Source organism: Mandrillus leucophaeus, unplaced genomic scaffold (assembly GCF_000951045.1).
Source record: "Mandrillus leucophaeus isolate KB7577 unplaced genomic scaffold, Mleu.le_1.0 Scaffold43, whole genome shotgun sequence".
NCBI lineage: Eukaryota > Metazoa > Chordata > Mammalia > Primates > Cercopithecidae > Mandrillus > Mandrillus leucophaeus.
Window position 1 is genome coordinate 336,290 of NW_012104587.1, and position 15,367 is coordinate 351,656.

At 58.4% G+C, this 15,367-nt stretch overlaps 1 protein-coding gene across 1 annotated transcript in view; it reads right to left on the minus strand.

Annotated features, from left to right (window-relative positions):
• Window positions 1–15,367, minus strand: part of SYT7 (synaptotagmin VII) — an 87,178-nt gene that overhangs the window by 14,105 nt on the left and 57,706 nt on the right. Inside the window, exons 14-17 of the mRNA XM_011993569.1 lie at window positions 14,821–15,045; window positions 11,009–11,377; window positions 7,004–7,126; window positions 1,866–2,001 (exon numbers count right to left, since the gene is read on the minus strand). Coding sequence (XP_011848959.1) covers window positions 1,866–2,001; window positions 7,004–7,126; window positions 11,009–11,377; window positions 14,821–15,045 — 853 coding nt within the window. The remainder of the gene's footprint in view (window positions 1–1,865; window positions 2,002–7,003; window positions 7,127–11,008; window positions 11,378–14,820; window positions 15,046–15,367) is intronic.

Sequence of the window (15,367 nt, forward strand, 5' to 3'; positions counted from 1 at the left end):
TGTTAACGTCAACGGCCTAGCACTGGCACAGAGCTGTGCCATCAGACTCTGCCCTCCCACCTCTGAGCATCTTCCCAGCACAGGAGAGGGAGATGGGGCCTGCGCTTCCTTCTGCAGGCTGTAGCTGTTGGCCCCTCCCTGGGGGCAGCAAGGGGCAGGCAAGCTGGCTGTGAAGGGGCCGTCCCTTCTGGGAACCTGGCTACCGGGAAGCTGTAACCAATTAAGGGGCTGTGCAGGGAGGCAGGGTGGGCTGTGGTAATGGCCCATCCAGAGGAGAGGACAGCCAGGGTCAGTCTGCCTGGGTGGGGGAAGATGGAAGGAGGGCAGTGGAGGGCCAGACACACAGGGGCCTGGCGGGCGGGGAGAAGGGGAGAGGTGGGGAGGCCCAAGGCGACCAGACCTAGGATGTGGAAAATCTGATGCTCTAATGTGGATTCAAGAAAACCACAGGATAGGCCGGGCGCGGTGGCTCATGCCTGCAATCACAGCACTTTGGGAGGCCAAGGCAGGTGGATCATTTGAGGCTAAGAGTTTGAGATCGGCCTGGCCAACATGGTGAAACCCCATCTCTACTAAAAATAGAAAAATTAGCCGGCGTGGTGGTGCACTACTGTAATCCCAGCTACTCGGGAGGCTGAGGGAGGAGAATCACTTGAGCTTGGGAGGCAGATGTTGCAGTGAGTTGAGATTGTGCCACTGAACTCCAGCCTAGGGGATAGATGAGATTCTGTCTCAAAAAAATAAAAAATAAAAAATAAGGAAAAAAGCAGACTCTTAGGCCCCACCAAAGGCCCACTGACCAGGAATCTGCATTTTAACAAGGTTCCTGGGTGATTCCTGCACACGTAGCAATTTGAGAAACGCCAGGCTAGAAGGGGCAGTGGGGATGGACGGTTAGAGCTGGCTGGAACTCTACATGGCAGAAGGGTGGGGGCTCTGGTGCCAGGGCAGTGGGGGAGGGGTTGGGAGCTCCCAAGCCTACTTCCTTCTCTCTAGAGAAGTGAGGGGTTCAATCCAAGGAGATGAAGCGTCCCAGGTCAAGTCCAGTAGGAACAGAGCAGGGGCTGGATTCCCAACTTCGTCCCCTCTTCAAGCCTTCCTGGGACTTCCGACCTTTAACTGATCTCTGTCTGTCAATCTCCCCAGTTTTCTCCCTCCAGGACCTCTTTGGAAAAGTACAGGTGGGGCAAGTGGCTGTGACTCACTGCTGCCCCCGTGGGGGCACCATGGGAACCACAACCTCTGTCTGGGCCAAGCAACCTAGAACTAGGATCCCACAGGGTTGGAGGCCTCTGTGGTGGGGCACGGGTGTGGACAGCAGCACCCCATCACAGCTGTCCCTCAGAGGAGCCGGGACCAGTGGATTCCTGCTCTCCTGTTCTCAGGGGCCTCTAGCCATGGGAATGGGGGAGGTCGCAGGCTAGGCCTTCCACCCCAGACCTCCACTTAAGGGGACATCACTCTCGGGAGGGGACACCTTCTGTCCTGAGTCCTCTGCCCACCAGCCTTTCCCTCTAGGATCCTGCAAGTATCTTGCATGAGTGGGTTTTCTTTGGTGCCTTCTCAATCCACAAAGGGATCAAAGCAGGATGGGAATTCTTATTTTCACTTGTCAAAGGAAGAAACTGAGACATGGAGAAGATATTTTGATGAAAGAGCTGGGAAGCAAACCCCGGCCTTGCACACTCAGTCACCAAGCGCCGAGTGGCCACCATGCTGGGCCTGGCTCTCCAGGCTGCTTCTGACCCGGTTCCCCTGCCTGGCCACTCCCATGCCGTTGCTGGTTCCCACACACGTCCCTCTTCTTCCTGCCCCTAGCCTCCCAGCCCAGTTCCTCGGAGCAGCACAGGCTCCCTCATTCTCACCATGAGCATCTCGCTGGTGAGGGAGTTGACGAGGTCTGAGACAGAGGAGCGTGGCTCGGTCCGGCGGTCGGACTCATCGTGGGGTGTCTGGCCTGGCACCGGGGCTGTGTTCACCGCCTTCCCTCCTGCAGGCAACCTGGGGGCAGGGGAGTCCAAATGAGATTGGGCTGGGAAGTGAGCTGGGTTGGGCACCCTGGCCTGAGGGGCGGCAGGACCTTCTCTGAAGACCCCAGCAGCTGCCATCCCCGGCGGGCCAGCGGGAGCGGTACTCCTGTCCACATGGACACCTGGTTTTCCCTGGAGACCCATGCCTGGGGCCCATTCTCCTTGCAGCCCCTGCCCCAGGCGACTGTGGCTTAACTACTCCTATAGGGGATATTTGGGGGAAGTGTCCCCATTCTTCCTGTTCCCCAGAAACCCCCCACCCTCCAGTCATTGGCTTGCATAGTTGGTCTGTGAGCTGGCCACCGCCCCCACTCCCCAGAGGCTTGTTCTATCCCATCCGCCCCCAGCCTGGAAGGGGGAGGCTCCGCTGTGGCGTGGTGTGTCCAGGTGCCTCTCTGCGTCATTACCCTCTGCAAACACGCCCAGAAGGTCTGTCTCCCAGATGCCCCACCTGTGTTTGCTCGGGCTCATCAAGAATCCTCTTCCCACCCTCTAGACATGAGACTGACCAGGTGAGGTCAGGACAACTCTCCACAGTGACAGAGTAGTCTGTATTTGTGCTGTCCAGTGGAACAGCCGCATGCCGCATGTGTGCATTTGAGCATTTGCAATGTGGCCAGTGTGGCTGAGAGCTGAAATTTTAATTTTGTTGAATGTAAGCTCATTTAGGTTTAATGGCCCCATATTGGATAGGGTGAGTCTACACCCCCTTGTTCCCCAGTTTCCATCCTTCTCCCACTTGCTGAAGACTGTGCATTTGGTAAGGCTCTCACCCAGGGTCACAGAAAGACAGGCACCAAGAAGCCTTGTCTGCACCTGACTCCATGACGTTCCCAGGATGCTGGGCTCTTTGACCCAGTGGCTGGGTGGTGAGCCCAGGCTCCGTTCAGCTGGGGATCAGGACGGGGCACTAAAAGCCTGCCCAGGGACCAGGCTGGCATGTCCCATGAGGAGGAAGAGAGGTGGAGGAAGGCAGGGAGGAAGAGACGGGGGACCAGTAGCATGAGGCTCAGGACAGGCTAAAATAGAACAGCTTTGAGAACACACAGCCACAAACTGGGAGCCACACGCTGAGGGTGGACATGAGCCATGGCCCTCGGGTAGAGACCAGCCTCCAGTACATAGGCGACCACGACAGGCACAGACAGACATGCACAGAATATGCCAGGCCCTGGAGGGGAGATATCAGGGTCCCAAAGCAGGGTGCGTGTGTGCACACACACACGCATGCACACACGTACACACAAAGCATGCACACACACATGCGCATACACACACACATGCATGCACACACACATGTGCACACACAGGCACACACATGCACACGAGCCTCACAGACATCCAGAGGGGCAGGGAGAGGATGGCAGGGGCCACAGGCAGGCCAACCACAGCAGCAGTGATGACACACATACAGCGATGGCACACAGGGATCCCGAGAGGAGACGCGTTGGGGAGACCCAGGCATGCCACGAGTGCACGTGAAGGGGGACAAACTGAAACAGAAAGGGCAGGGAGTGGTTTCAGGGCCCAACATCCTGATTATCAGAAGCACGATACACCTGCTGTGAAAACCTGGCCCTGCCTCTACAACACGGAAACGCCCACTCCACCCAGCGACACGCGGGTGCCCCTCCCAGAGGGCCATGGCACGCATGGACATGTGGACGCGCACGCACCACACACACACGCACAGGAGAGGACACGTGCTCACACGGGCAGGCAGGGGGAAGGAAAGGAGCCCGAAACAGCTGGAGAGGTAAAGTCAGGTTAGAAACAGAGTGGGAGAGCAGGGAGAGTGCGAGATTGGCTGCTGAAGGTATGAGAACGTTAGAGTTATTTGGCCACGCCGCAGCGTCGGCACAGCTGCCAAGCAGCCTAGGAGAGATGGTCAGCGCCACTGAAGCTGTCGGAGGTCACAGGACAGAGAGACAGAGGTGAGAGGCACAGAGAGAGGCAGAGGGAGAGGCCGAGGGGCCCATCGCCGGCCCAGGGCAGCCCTGTGAGGAGCAGATGGGAGAAAGGAGATAGTGGGAGAGAGAGGCCAAGAAAGTTAGTCAGAGACGTGTGAAGGCTGCCAGGTGGACGAGGGGACAGGGAGGAGCGTGCGGCCAACAGGAGAGGCAGAGAGGAGGCGGGGGACACACACCGTGACAGAACATGGTGGCTTCAGAGTAGGGAGAGCAATGGGGGTGGCCTGGTCCCCGCCTTGCCCTGTCCCCCACTCGGGGTGGGGGTGGGCCGCGGTGGAAACCATTTGGATCCCAAGGAGCAGTGGTGAAACGATGGCAGACAGCATGAGGGGGTGGACACGAGCAGAGTGGCTGAGGGTGGAATGGGCACAGCAGGGCATGGAGCCAGGGCCTCCCTCCCTCCCGGGAGTGCAGTCTGAAGTGTGGTGTTGAGGCCCAGGAGCTGAAGGATCCTGGAAGGGGGACTTCAGGGACACCAAGAATCGTGGGGACAGAGGCAGTGACTGGCCCTCCCATCTCCTGCTGCTTGTTGGACACACTCCCACGCTGCTTGGAACCTGGAATGGCCACTCCTCCTCCCGGGGCGCTGTCTCCCATGAGCCTGCTGTTCACAGCCTCACAGGGGGCTGAGTGTCCTCCCCAGTGACAGCCAAGGGCCACTACCCCTTCCTCCAGAGACATCTGGTCAAGGGGTCAGCTGGGGAGGGAAAGGTGGGGCTGGGGTCAGAAGGGCAGACCCTGGGTCTAGAAGGAAAGGCTGAAGAGGGAGGGACAGCCACCCCAAGGCCACCACTCCCAAGTCTGAGGGTCCAGGAGCTCAGAGGGGTGGGGCCCTAAGCTGCCCGGCACCCAGTGGGTGGTGCTGATGCCAAGCTTTGGGAAGGGGAGAGTCTGCTGGGAAGGAAGCATTGGATTCTGGACCCCTGTGGCAGCCCACCAGCCGAGAAGCACCCCAGTGTCCATGAGGAATGAATTTCCAGGATAGGTGGGCATGACGAGGCTGGAATGGCACGGTCCACTTGGAAAGTCAGGCTGGGTGGTGGCGAGGGCGCACGGCCTCCACCCCCACACCCACCTTTCCCAGGAAGGCAGGGGACAAGCTGATGTGATGATCAGAAGGGATGGGTGTGTTAAATATGGAGTGAGACCTAAGTGGCAAGGAGGTAAAAATAGACTGTGGGTGACAATGGAGCCGGTTCATTAACACATGGGTGATGTGAAATCTTGTTTCCAGCCTGCTTCTGCTCCCTCACGCTTCACACCTTTCCCAGCACCAGTCTCAGCTTCTTAGTGGGCGTTCAGAGGACTCCAGCCACCCCCTATGTCTTCTCGCCCCTGGCTCCTGGCCCTCCCAGTGGCCCTCTGACTGCCCTGCAGCCTAGCTTTGAGACCCTGGCTCAGGAAGTCACAGCTCCTGTAGCAGTGCCTAGGTGGGTCAGGGGTGGCAGGCTCCACTCCTCTGGTACCCCTGCACATGGGCTCAGGGCCTGACACCATCTGTGCCACTCAGTGAAAGACCTGGCCCCACTCTCTGGGGACTTCCAGCCTTGCCCACCACAGACCATGCAACTGTGGACTCAGGATGGGAAGAAACTGGGAGGGATGGTCTCCAGGAACCACCAGAGGGACAGGCCAGCCAGCCATCTTGCCTCTCAGTCTATCCACCCTCCCTAGCCCACAAGCCCCCGGCAGCAGCCTGGGACAGTCCCTTCTGGCCCCTGGGGCCTCTCAAGAGCCTCAGGATGGCCTGTCCAAACAGTCCCTGCCCAGCTCACAGGACACATGCCCCAGCCCAAAGGCCCGTTTCCCTCATGAAAAGCTTAGCATATCTGAGCCTGAGGGGCCATTCCTTAGAGGTTACCCTGTCCAATCCTTCACTGGACAGATAAGTGAGCAGAGAACCCAGAGAGGGGCTGTGACTTGCCCAAGGCTGCAGAATGAGGCTCTGGCAGAACCAGAGCTGGAAGGCAGATGTCTTGGCTGCCAGGCCACACGCTGTCTTGCAGGCCTTTGGTCTGATGGGAAGCAGACCCGATCAAGGTGAGAAGCCCTCCTCCCATGATTCCCAAAGGCTAATTCATCCTGGAAACCACAGGTGTGGTCAACCCAACCTAAGGTCAGGCATCCACTGGCCCAGCTGTGGGATGTTGCCTGAACCCTGGGACCTCCCACCCTACCCCTTGCCCGTGAGCAGCGCCCCGCCCCCTCCTGAGACGGGGACAGGAGGAGATGCTTTCCTGAATTCCTGATAGCTGAGGCTGTGGCAGTTTAAATGCCCAGGCTTCTGCTTGGCCTGTGCTGTGGCCACACAGGCTATGCCTGGTCTCCATAGGGTCCCGAGGCCAGCCGCAGTGACAGGGAGCCCAACAAAGCCAGGCCTCACCCTTGCTCAGGACGGCTGCCTTCACTGCTCCGGGCCCTCCCCAGCTCTCTCCTGGTGCCCCGGCTCAGGGGAGAACCTTCTGGTTATTTCTGGTCACCAGGTCTCTCCCATGCCCCAGACCCTCCCACCATGGGCTCTTCTTCCATCAGCCAAGCAGCCCAACAGGACCTCCAGGCAAGAGGGGGGTTGAGAGGGTGGGGATGAGGGAGAACAGGCTGGCGCCCCTTCCCTAACATCCCCCCCGCCCACCAACCACCAGAGAAACAGGGATTTCCGGTTGGGGTGGGGACAGAGATGAAAGATGGAGGGCAGCAGAGAGGAGCCAAGCAGGAAGATGGGGCAGAAAAGGCTGCGCTTGCTCCGGGCTGGGGCAAGCATGCCGGAGAGCAGGCCTGATCCAGAATGGTCCCAGGATGGCCACAAGTGGCCTCAGACCCCAGGGACACCACCAAGGTGGCTGTGTGTGAGGGCACCGGCTGGGGAGGGGGCTCGTCCTCCCGCTCCAGCATCCGCTGAAGGCACCACCACCTCATCCAGCAGCCGGGGCCGGTCGAGGCAGGCGGCCTCTCCGCGCCTCCTTCTCTGCCGCCGCCGCCGCAGGCCCTCGCCTGTGCTCGTACCTCTTGTCCCCCTGAGCGTTCTGGTTCTGCTGGGTTCCTGGGTTTTGCAGGTCAGGGATATTGGCAAAGTCATCCTGTTCCGAAAGCCCTAAGACCAAGGATAGCACCACCATCCGGCCTTCCCTGCCCGGGGTGGGCAGCCCACCGGCCAGGGTGAAACGAGGAGGCCCCGTGGGCAGGGGCAGGGGGGAAGGAGAGAGAGAGAGAGAGAGAGAGAGAGAGAGAAAGAGAGAGAGAGAGAGAGACAGAGACAAAGAGAGAGAAGAAAAAAGTGTAAGAAACTGACCCTGCAGGAAAGAAAGCAAACTTCAGCACTGTCAACAGTTGCAGGATAGAGTGGGGAGAGTGGAGGCAGGGAGGGAGGGGAGGTGACTATGGCCTGAGACTCCACTGGCCCGAGTCAAGAGCAAGATTCTCCAGAGCTAAACTGCAAGGGGCTGGGCAGAGGCCTGCAGAGGTGGCCTATGGCTGGGACAGTCCCAAGGGAACACGGGGGGTAGGGTGGGGGGAATGGAGCATAGGCCCTGGGACCCCACAGATTTTCAAAGGCTAATGCATGCCCAGCTGGACTCGCTCTGACCATCTGGGCCACTGGGAGAAGAGGGAGGGGCTCCGTCAGTATCGGGCTCCGTCAGTATTCTGCACCGGCACCACGCAGGCTTAGAAAGTTTCAAAATCCAATGGGTACTGCACCCTGTCCTTATGGAAGCCCTTCATAGACAATGCTGTGTCACGGTCAACCAGATGTCCTTGAAGCCAGGCAGGGTCTAAGGAGCTACCTCCCCTAGGCTCCTCGATAAACAAGCCCATCAGAGGAGAATGAAAGTCCTTTGTGGTATATGGCAACTCGGCCACAGTGGCTGTCTCCTGTGTCCTCCTTGCTGGAGATCCAGGGAAAGAGCACCACCGCTGAGTCCAGGTCAAGGGCCTTTCATTGGAGAAGAGGTCCAGAAGGCACCACAAGCCAAGGTGGCAAGAAAGTGCAGGAACTTGGCAAGGTCTGGAGAAGTTTTGGCAGGACTGCAGGGAGCCTGTGCCTGCAGTGAGAGATCGCACTTTGAGGGAGCACAGTCAAGGCTGAACAGGCGGGGGGTAGGCAAGAGGGCGAGACTCTCTTGGAGTGGACATGTGGGCAGCTGTATGAGGCCAGGTGTGACACCGTTAGTAGGGGCATTCTCAGAGAACCATTGGGCAACTTGCCAGGGTCTTTGCGAGGTTACCCGCATTTGCCGAGGGGGAAAAGGGAGCATCAGTGGTGACCCTGCTGTCCCCATAGGCCATCAGAGTCCGTGAGCGTTTTCTGGGTGCTTTGTGGAGCTCCTCCAGCGTGGGGCCTCTCATCAGAACAAAAGGAGAGGGAGGGGTTCTCGGACAGGCCAGGCAGGAAAGCACGTCTCAAGAAGGGCCAAAGGGAAGACAGTAGGGCTGATGGAATATTCTGGAAGGGAGAGGATGCTGGGTCAGGATGTCTACCACTTCAACGTGAAGGGAGGCGAGGTTTACAGAGGAAGAGCTTGCTCTAACTTCTCAGAGTGGTTGTCAAAAAGGGAACAAACAGGTGAGAAACAGCCTCTGAGGTGAGGGGCGAGGGCACGAGGGTCTTGGAAAATGGGACATTACCTCTGGGGTCTCAGCGAACGGAGGGAGCTAAGTGGCTGCTGTGCCCCTCCCTGTCTTTGCATCTCTAGTCCTGGGCACAGTTACTCCAGGCTGACCCTTGTGCTGGGATCTAACTTTTGGGAAAAAAAACTCTGCCCCCTCCCTCAGGACAAATCCTCATTTTCTTTGTTTTCTGCCCACCGGTACTGTTTCAGAGTTGGTAAAATTCCATTTGGCTGCTCGGGAGCTAGTTGTGCTGGGGGAAGGCAAACTCAGTGAAAACAACATGTTTTTTCCCCGGTTAATGCATTTTTCAGATACTCCTTTTTCTCTTCTTAAAAACAGAACAGCTCCTCTGCATAAATTCCTGATTCGTCACTCTCTCCAGCTCTGCAGGCCGCGAGGCTTAGGATGAGGGGCAGGGGCTGGAGAGTGGAGGAAGAAGCTGGCAGTGTTAGGGGAGTCACGACCATCAAGCAGAGGGCTGCTGCCCTCCCTGCAAGGCGTAGGTGGGATGATGGGGGGCCAGGACAACCCTTGCCACCTGCTTCTCTACTGGAGCCACCAGCGTTTGGGCAAGAAAAGAGCCTCAGAAGCAGGGCAGCTAAATTGTAAGGCAGGGGGCAAAGTACGGCCCACGAGCTAAGAGTGGTTTTTACATTTTCACATGGTTGTTTTAAAGAAAAAAAGAATGTGTGATGGAGATCACATGCGTCTTGCAAAGCCTAAATTATTATCTGGACCTTTCTAGGAAAAGTTGGCCGACCCTTGATGTGAGCTCTGGAGGTTGCCAGCGACTAGGGGAACGTGAGACTTGTCCTGGGACACAGAGCAAGGACAGAGGATGCTTCTGCATGTGCGATGCTGGACCAATCCCGGTTCGCTGAGAAGGCAGCAGGCAGGGAAGAGATGGTACCCAGGTTCCTGGCAGGTCCCTGGCCCAGTCTGATGGCTGCTGGAACAGGAAGTGGGGTGACAGCTGTGACAAGACAGTCTGAGGTGTGGAGCAGCAGGGGCGTGCAGGCGCCCGGAAGCCTCTCAGTCCTGTTCAAGCCTCTGTCCCAAAACAAACCACCGCCTGGAAGACAGGAGGCTTTTCTGGGCATCTCGTCTTGTGCAGGCGTCCAGTTAGATTCCTGAAGGTCCTTGAGTGGGGTAGAGCCCCAGAGAATAGGGTGTCCTGATTTGCCAAGGAGAGTCGCGGGCAGCATGTCTTGCTGGCCATGGGCCACTCGCACAGGTATGGGAAGCTGGCATGGCAGGGCCTCTTCAGATGGGGTGCCTTGCCCAGGACAGCGCTCCCACCTGCCCAGGAAGCCCTGGCTGAGGTCTCAGAGGAGAGACACGACGCTCCGAGGAACTTGCTGGCCTTCAGAATCCCTATATCTTGCCAATGCTTCCCTTTCCTCCTCCCTTTCTCCTCTCCCAGGCTTAGTGTGCTGGTCTCCTGCTCCGTGAAAAGTGCTCCCAGGGAAGACCTGGGCGATGGGAAAAATCCCCAGGGCCTGGAAGGAAGCTCATGTTAGGGCAGAGGAGGGAAGTGATGTTGGGGATGGCAGCCCAGACCTGTCTTGGGCTCTGAGAGTGGGGGGCAGATGTCCAGAGGGATGCTGGGGAAGGGGCTTCCTGGGTGGGGCCCCTCCAGGGAGAGCAGGGGGTGGGCGAATGGCTGGAGGGAATGGTTAAGGTTCGACACTGATGCTGTGTTGTTACTTCTTAGACCTGTATGCTTGAAAGAAAGCTCCATTTAGAAACAACCTTTTCTAAAGCTTTGGGGCAACATCTCAGATTCGTCCTCAGGGGATGGGTCATTACTGGAGGAAGGAGACTTGGGAAGTCAGGGCGGGAGCTAGAGGACAGGTGGCTACAGAAGGTCAGAGAGATGGGGGAGGGCTGGTGGCAGGGACAGGGATAGAGGAAGTGAGAGGGAGGGAGGGAGGGGTGTGGGCCAGGAAGGCTAGCAGAGTCGGGTTACAGGGGAGAAGTAAATTGAAGGGGACGAGGCAGGGCTGGAGATGAGTAAAAGGGATGGGTTTGGGAGCAGAGCAGGGAGGAGAGAGGTTGCAGGAGTGAAGGAAGACCGGCTGGGAGGCCAAGAGCAGCCTGGGACTAGCTGGGGAGAAGAGATGTATCTCAGGGCATTGTCCAGTGTCTCCACCTAACTTTTAGGGGGGAACTTCCCTAAAGGCAGGGGTCCTCGTAGGGAGGTGGCTCAGAATCCTTCCATGGTGGCCTTCAGGCATGAGCCACAAGAGGCTAAGGAGGGGGCTGCCAAGTCTGCTTGGCACCCTGCCAAGGGGATGGAGGGCCGGGAGGTACACACAACCAGCTGCTTCCAAGGAGATCTAGGGGGCAGGAGGCTGGGTCGGGGAGGTGGGGGCCGGCCCGCTCAAGGGGAGGACTTACAGGAAGGATTTCATGTCCAAGCCTCGGTTTCGAATCTGCCCCACCACGTGGTCCCAGCTGCCCGGGTTGGAGCGGCTGCGGCCCCCCGCCGCCCGGTACTTGGAGCCGGCCGAGGTGCCCTGCCGAGCCTGGCCCCGGCCATAGGCCCGGGGGTTGGGGCCCGGCGCCGAGGCCATGTGGGCCTGCAGCTGGCCCAGGCTCTGGCTGGTGGTGGGCTGGCTGGGCTGCCGGCCCCGCTGGTGCTGGCTCAGCGGCTGCTGCAGGCTCTGCTGCCGCATCAGGGTGCGGGGTCGCTGGCATTTCGGCTCTCCCGTGGAGCTGGGGATAGACTCAAGGGTAGTGGCCGTGGACAGGGTGGAGTCCTCGAAACTTGGGGCAGGTGGAGGAGAGGAGAGAAAGGAGAAGCAGGTGAAGGGATCACAGTGGAGGAGAAAGAAGCCGAGGGCCAGGACTAGGAGGCCCCAGTGCAGGGTGCGCGCTGTCGGACCTCGCCAGGCCTCCATCGGAGCTGTCGCCGCTGCCGTCGCCGCCACTGCCTCTCCCAGGAGGCTGCAAAGCCCTCGCACCCACCCTGAGTCCCCAGGTCGGCTCCGCCCGCCCACCTTCTGGCCCTGGCTCAGCTAGTGCCAGAATACCTCCTGGCTAAGCCGACCTCCCTGCTGGTCTGAGTGGGCTGCCAGTGCTGCCAAGGCTGCGTGGTGAAGGCAGGTCCCCTGGGCCCTGCGGCTGCCTGTCATGTTGGAGTGGGAGGGGTGGAGGGAGCTGCTGTGGCTCCTCCCGCTGTCTCGCTGGGGGACACGAGGAAAGTCTGCCTCTGTGTTCTAAGTACTGCCATCCTTTGGAGACAGGAAGAAATCCAGGCCAGCACAGAGCTGGCCTAGTAATCCTGGGGAGGCCGGGGAAGCCATCAGTTCTTATACTTTGTCCACAGAGGTAAGGAAGCGGCAGACCTCTGCCCTGTGGCCAGCACCTCCTTAGGATTCAGGCTCTGGCATGGATCTTTGCCCTCTTTCCAGGGTTCTTTGTTTCAAAGGTCCAGCATCCTCTCCTGGGATCTTGGAAGTATCTCCCAGTCAGAGGACTGGACCAAGGAAAGAGTGCAGACAGGGTGGGAGCCCAGTATCCACTCATCTGACACTTCACCGCAGTTCTAGCAGAGAAGAGGGTGACTGTCTTTGATGCATTTGCAAGGGGGTGCTCTCCCACAGGCCCATCAGCATCTCTGAAGTGCACTGGGAAGTGGGGCAAGGACCGAGAACTAGGACATGGCTGGTCAGATTCTGTATAGCCTCATAGAGACCTGGGTTTGAACCCCACCTCTGCCACTTACTAAATATGGGACTCTGGAAAAGTGATTCCATCTCTCCGGGCCTCAGTTTCTTCATCTACGAAATGGGAGTAATAAAATAATCCCCGAGCTTCCTCTGTCACAGAGTTGCCATGAGGATCTAACGAGGTTGGGCTGTATTGAAAATGCTGTATTGGTAAAAGGTCCCCATGCCAGTGGTTGGAGTCCGAAGTCCCTGGCCTCCCCTGGAGAACCTGTCTGCTTCATGCGCTGGCTGGAGATTTCACCATATCCCACAGGCAGGGCCAGAGCCAGGCTGCCTCCAGGCACCAGAGCGGAGCCGGAGACTGGGCTGAATGAGCAGCTTTGGGTGAATCATTTCTCATCTTGGAACTTCAGGGTTCCAATCGTCTCCTCCTCTGTCCCTTCCCTCCACCTCTCAATCCAATGGCCCTGGGGAGGGGTTGGGAAGTCATTGCTTGTGGGCCACATCTGGCCTGCTGCTTGTCTCTGTAAATAAAGTTTTACTGGAACCAAGCCATTGGCATTAGTTTACATGCTGTCTCTGGCTGCTTTCATTCCACAATGGCAGGGTTGAGTCATTATGCAAGAGACTATATGGCTTATAAAGCCTAAATATTTTCCGAGTGGCCTTTTACTGGGAGTAAGTTTGCTGACCTCTGGTCTAGGGCCATGGGGCAGTCAAGTATCTCCCGGGCTGCCCAAGGGAGGAGGCCCCAGAGCCCTTGGGAGCCACTTTCACCACTGCAACCAGACCTCAGCTTTGCTCACCCTCTGAGCCTACCCTGGGAACCAAAAAGACAACAGTTAGGCTACCCCTGTGGGCTGAGAGAGAGAAAGAAAGAGAGTGAAAGAGAGAAAGAAAGAGTATAGTAAAGAGAGAGCGAAAGAGAGAGAGAAGAAAGCAAAACATGGCTTTAGCTGGGGTCTTGGAGGGGTGGCAGCCTTGCCTGACTCAGGCCTGAAATCAGGGCTACCTCCAGGGGCAGGCCCAGGCCTGGCCGGCCAGGTAGGCCCACGGCTCCCTGGGGGCAGGTCGAGGCAGAGGGAGGGTGGCACGTTGGCAGCTGCCTCCTCCTCCTCCTTGGTGACCTCATTTTGGTTTCCTATCACATCCAAAATTAGTCCAATTTACAACCTCTCAGTCACAGGAAACTAAAATTGGTTCTTCCAGGCCTGAAGCCAGAGGATGGCATGGAGGCCTAACTGGCCTGGAGACTGGCTGGGGCAGGCTGGGAGGGTGGGGCACTGGGCCAGGCTCTCTGAAGGGGTGTGTGGCTTCCCTGTGGGACCCTCCTGAGGCCAGATGTTGGGAGAAATTGGCTTGTGTGCACTCAAGCCAACTAGCGAACGAGATCTCAGTACGGTGGCCTTCAGTGCTCCCAATAGCAGGAACCACAGGTCTTCTGAAGAGAATCAGGAGCGCCCTCAGTTGAGGCAACAGGATGGCCCAACAGCTAGAAAGGGGCAGGGCTGTTGACCTGTTAAGTGGGAGGCTGCTCCATTAGCTGGGAGTTCCAACTTCTGAAAATGGAATTTATACCCCGAGGGAAACTGGTCACAGCTCAAAGGACTCGGTCTAGAAGGGCTCTACTGAGGGGAATCAGAAGTTTCCAAAGGCCAAGATGAGAATAAAGCTGCCCCATGAGAGGGGATATACTATCTGTGGAAAACAGGGGCCAATCCTACGTGCATCAGCCAAGAGTGGGCCTCTTTGACTAGCTCAGACAGCTATTACAGAGGGGATGGCTCCTTCTGCCTGATGTCTAGAACACCCCATGACATCTGGCGAGTGAAGCTAGCTGGGGTTTGACAACCCAACCTCCAGGAATACACGGTCCCAACAGCCAATGGTGGGATAGCTCGGTAACCAAGACTGGGACAGCCAACAGGGATGGCTGAGATGAGGATGAATCGATGGGGCAGCCTGTGGCTGCTCGTGAGTGGCTTCCACAACAGATGATGTATGGTTCGAGCAAGACTGGGACAGCCAGTGGAGTCACCCCATGGTCAAAAATGGAATGGCTCAACTTCTGGGTCTACAGCCGTCTGCTGGCAGTAAGAGGGAAAGCCTGGGAGCTGATGGGTGACTGTCAGGTTGAGAGTGGGCCAGATACTCAGGATGAGATGGAACAACCACAGGCCTGCTGCCCGTGGAGGGATGACCTGGTGGCTGAGATGGGGCGGCCAATCAAAGAGGATGGGATGACCCGGAAACTGAAATGAAGCTGCCCTGGGGGCAGAAAATGGAATGACCTGGTCACTGGCAAAGGAAGGGACTGATGGGGCATCAGCCAGAGGCTGAAATGCATCACTGTATGGCTGAGTTCGTCGTGCCAAATGGCAAGGATGATGGGAGAGTCTCATGAAGGGATGGAATGAGCCAGGGGCCGAGGACGGCACCTCTGGGGGCAGCAGCGGGCATGCCAGGGGTCCCGCTGTCCACCCTGACAGGGCAGGCCTGAGCTCACGGCTCCGGCAGCCATGGGGCGCCATCACTCACTTGGACAAGTTGAGCTTCCCTGCGGCCAGGTGGCTCTGCACCGTCCGCCAGCGGCCTCTCCCGGCCTTGCCACTGCTGCCCGGCTCGCTGGGGGCAGCCCCGCCGCTTCTCAAGGCGTCCTCTCCGGGTGGTGGCACCGGCGCCGGCTTCTCCCCCAGCCGGCCTTCCCGCTCCACCGCCAGCCCCGCCGCGGCGGCCACTTTGGCGCCCGACAGGAGGGTGCCACTGGAGGCATGCACAAGGCAGCCAGGCCAGAGGGGCACCGGGGGTGGCGGTGGGGGAGAGAGGGCGGGCCATACGTGGGGGTGGGGGGGTGGAAGAGGAAGAAAAACAACAACAGATAAAAGGAAGAAAGAGACAGTGAGAGAGGAAGAGGAGAGAGACAGACGGACAAGAGACAGACAGAGAGAGAGAGAGAGACATCAGCACTGCAAATGGGTTAACAGCGGAGCCTGCAGAGAGGAGAGAGGGGGACCGGGCGGGCTGGGGGTCGGAGAACAACGCACCACGACAACGGAGGGGGGGCCCCTCCCCACCGCCTGGGGCA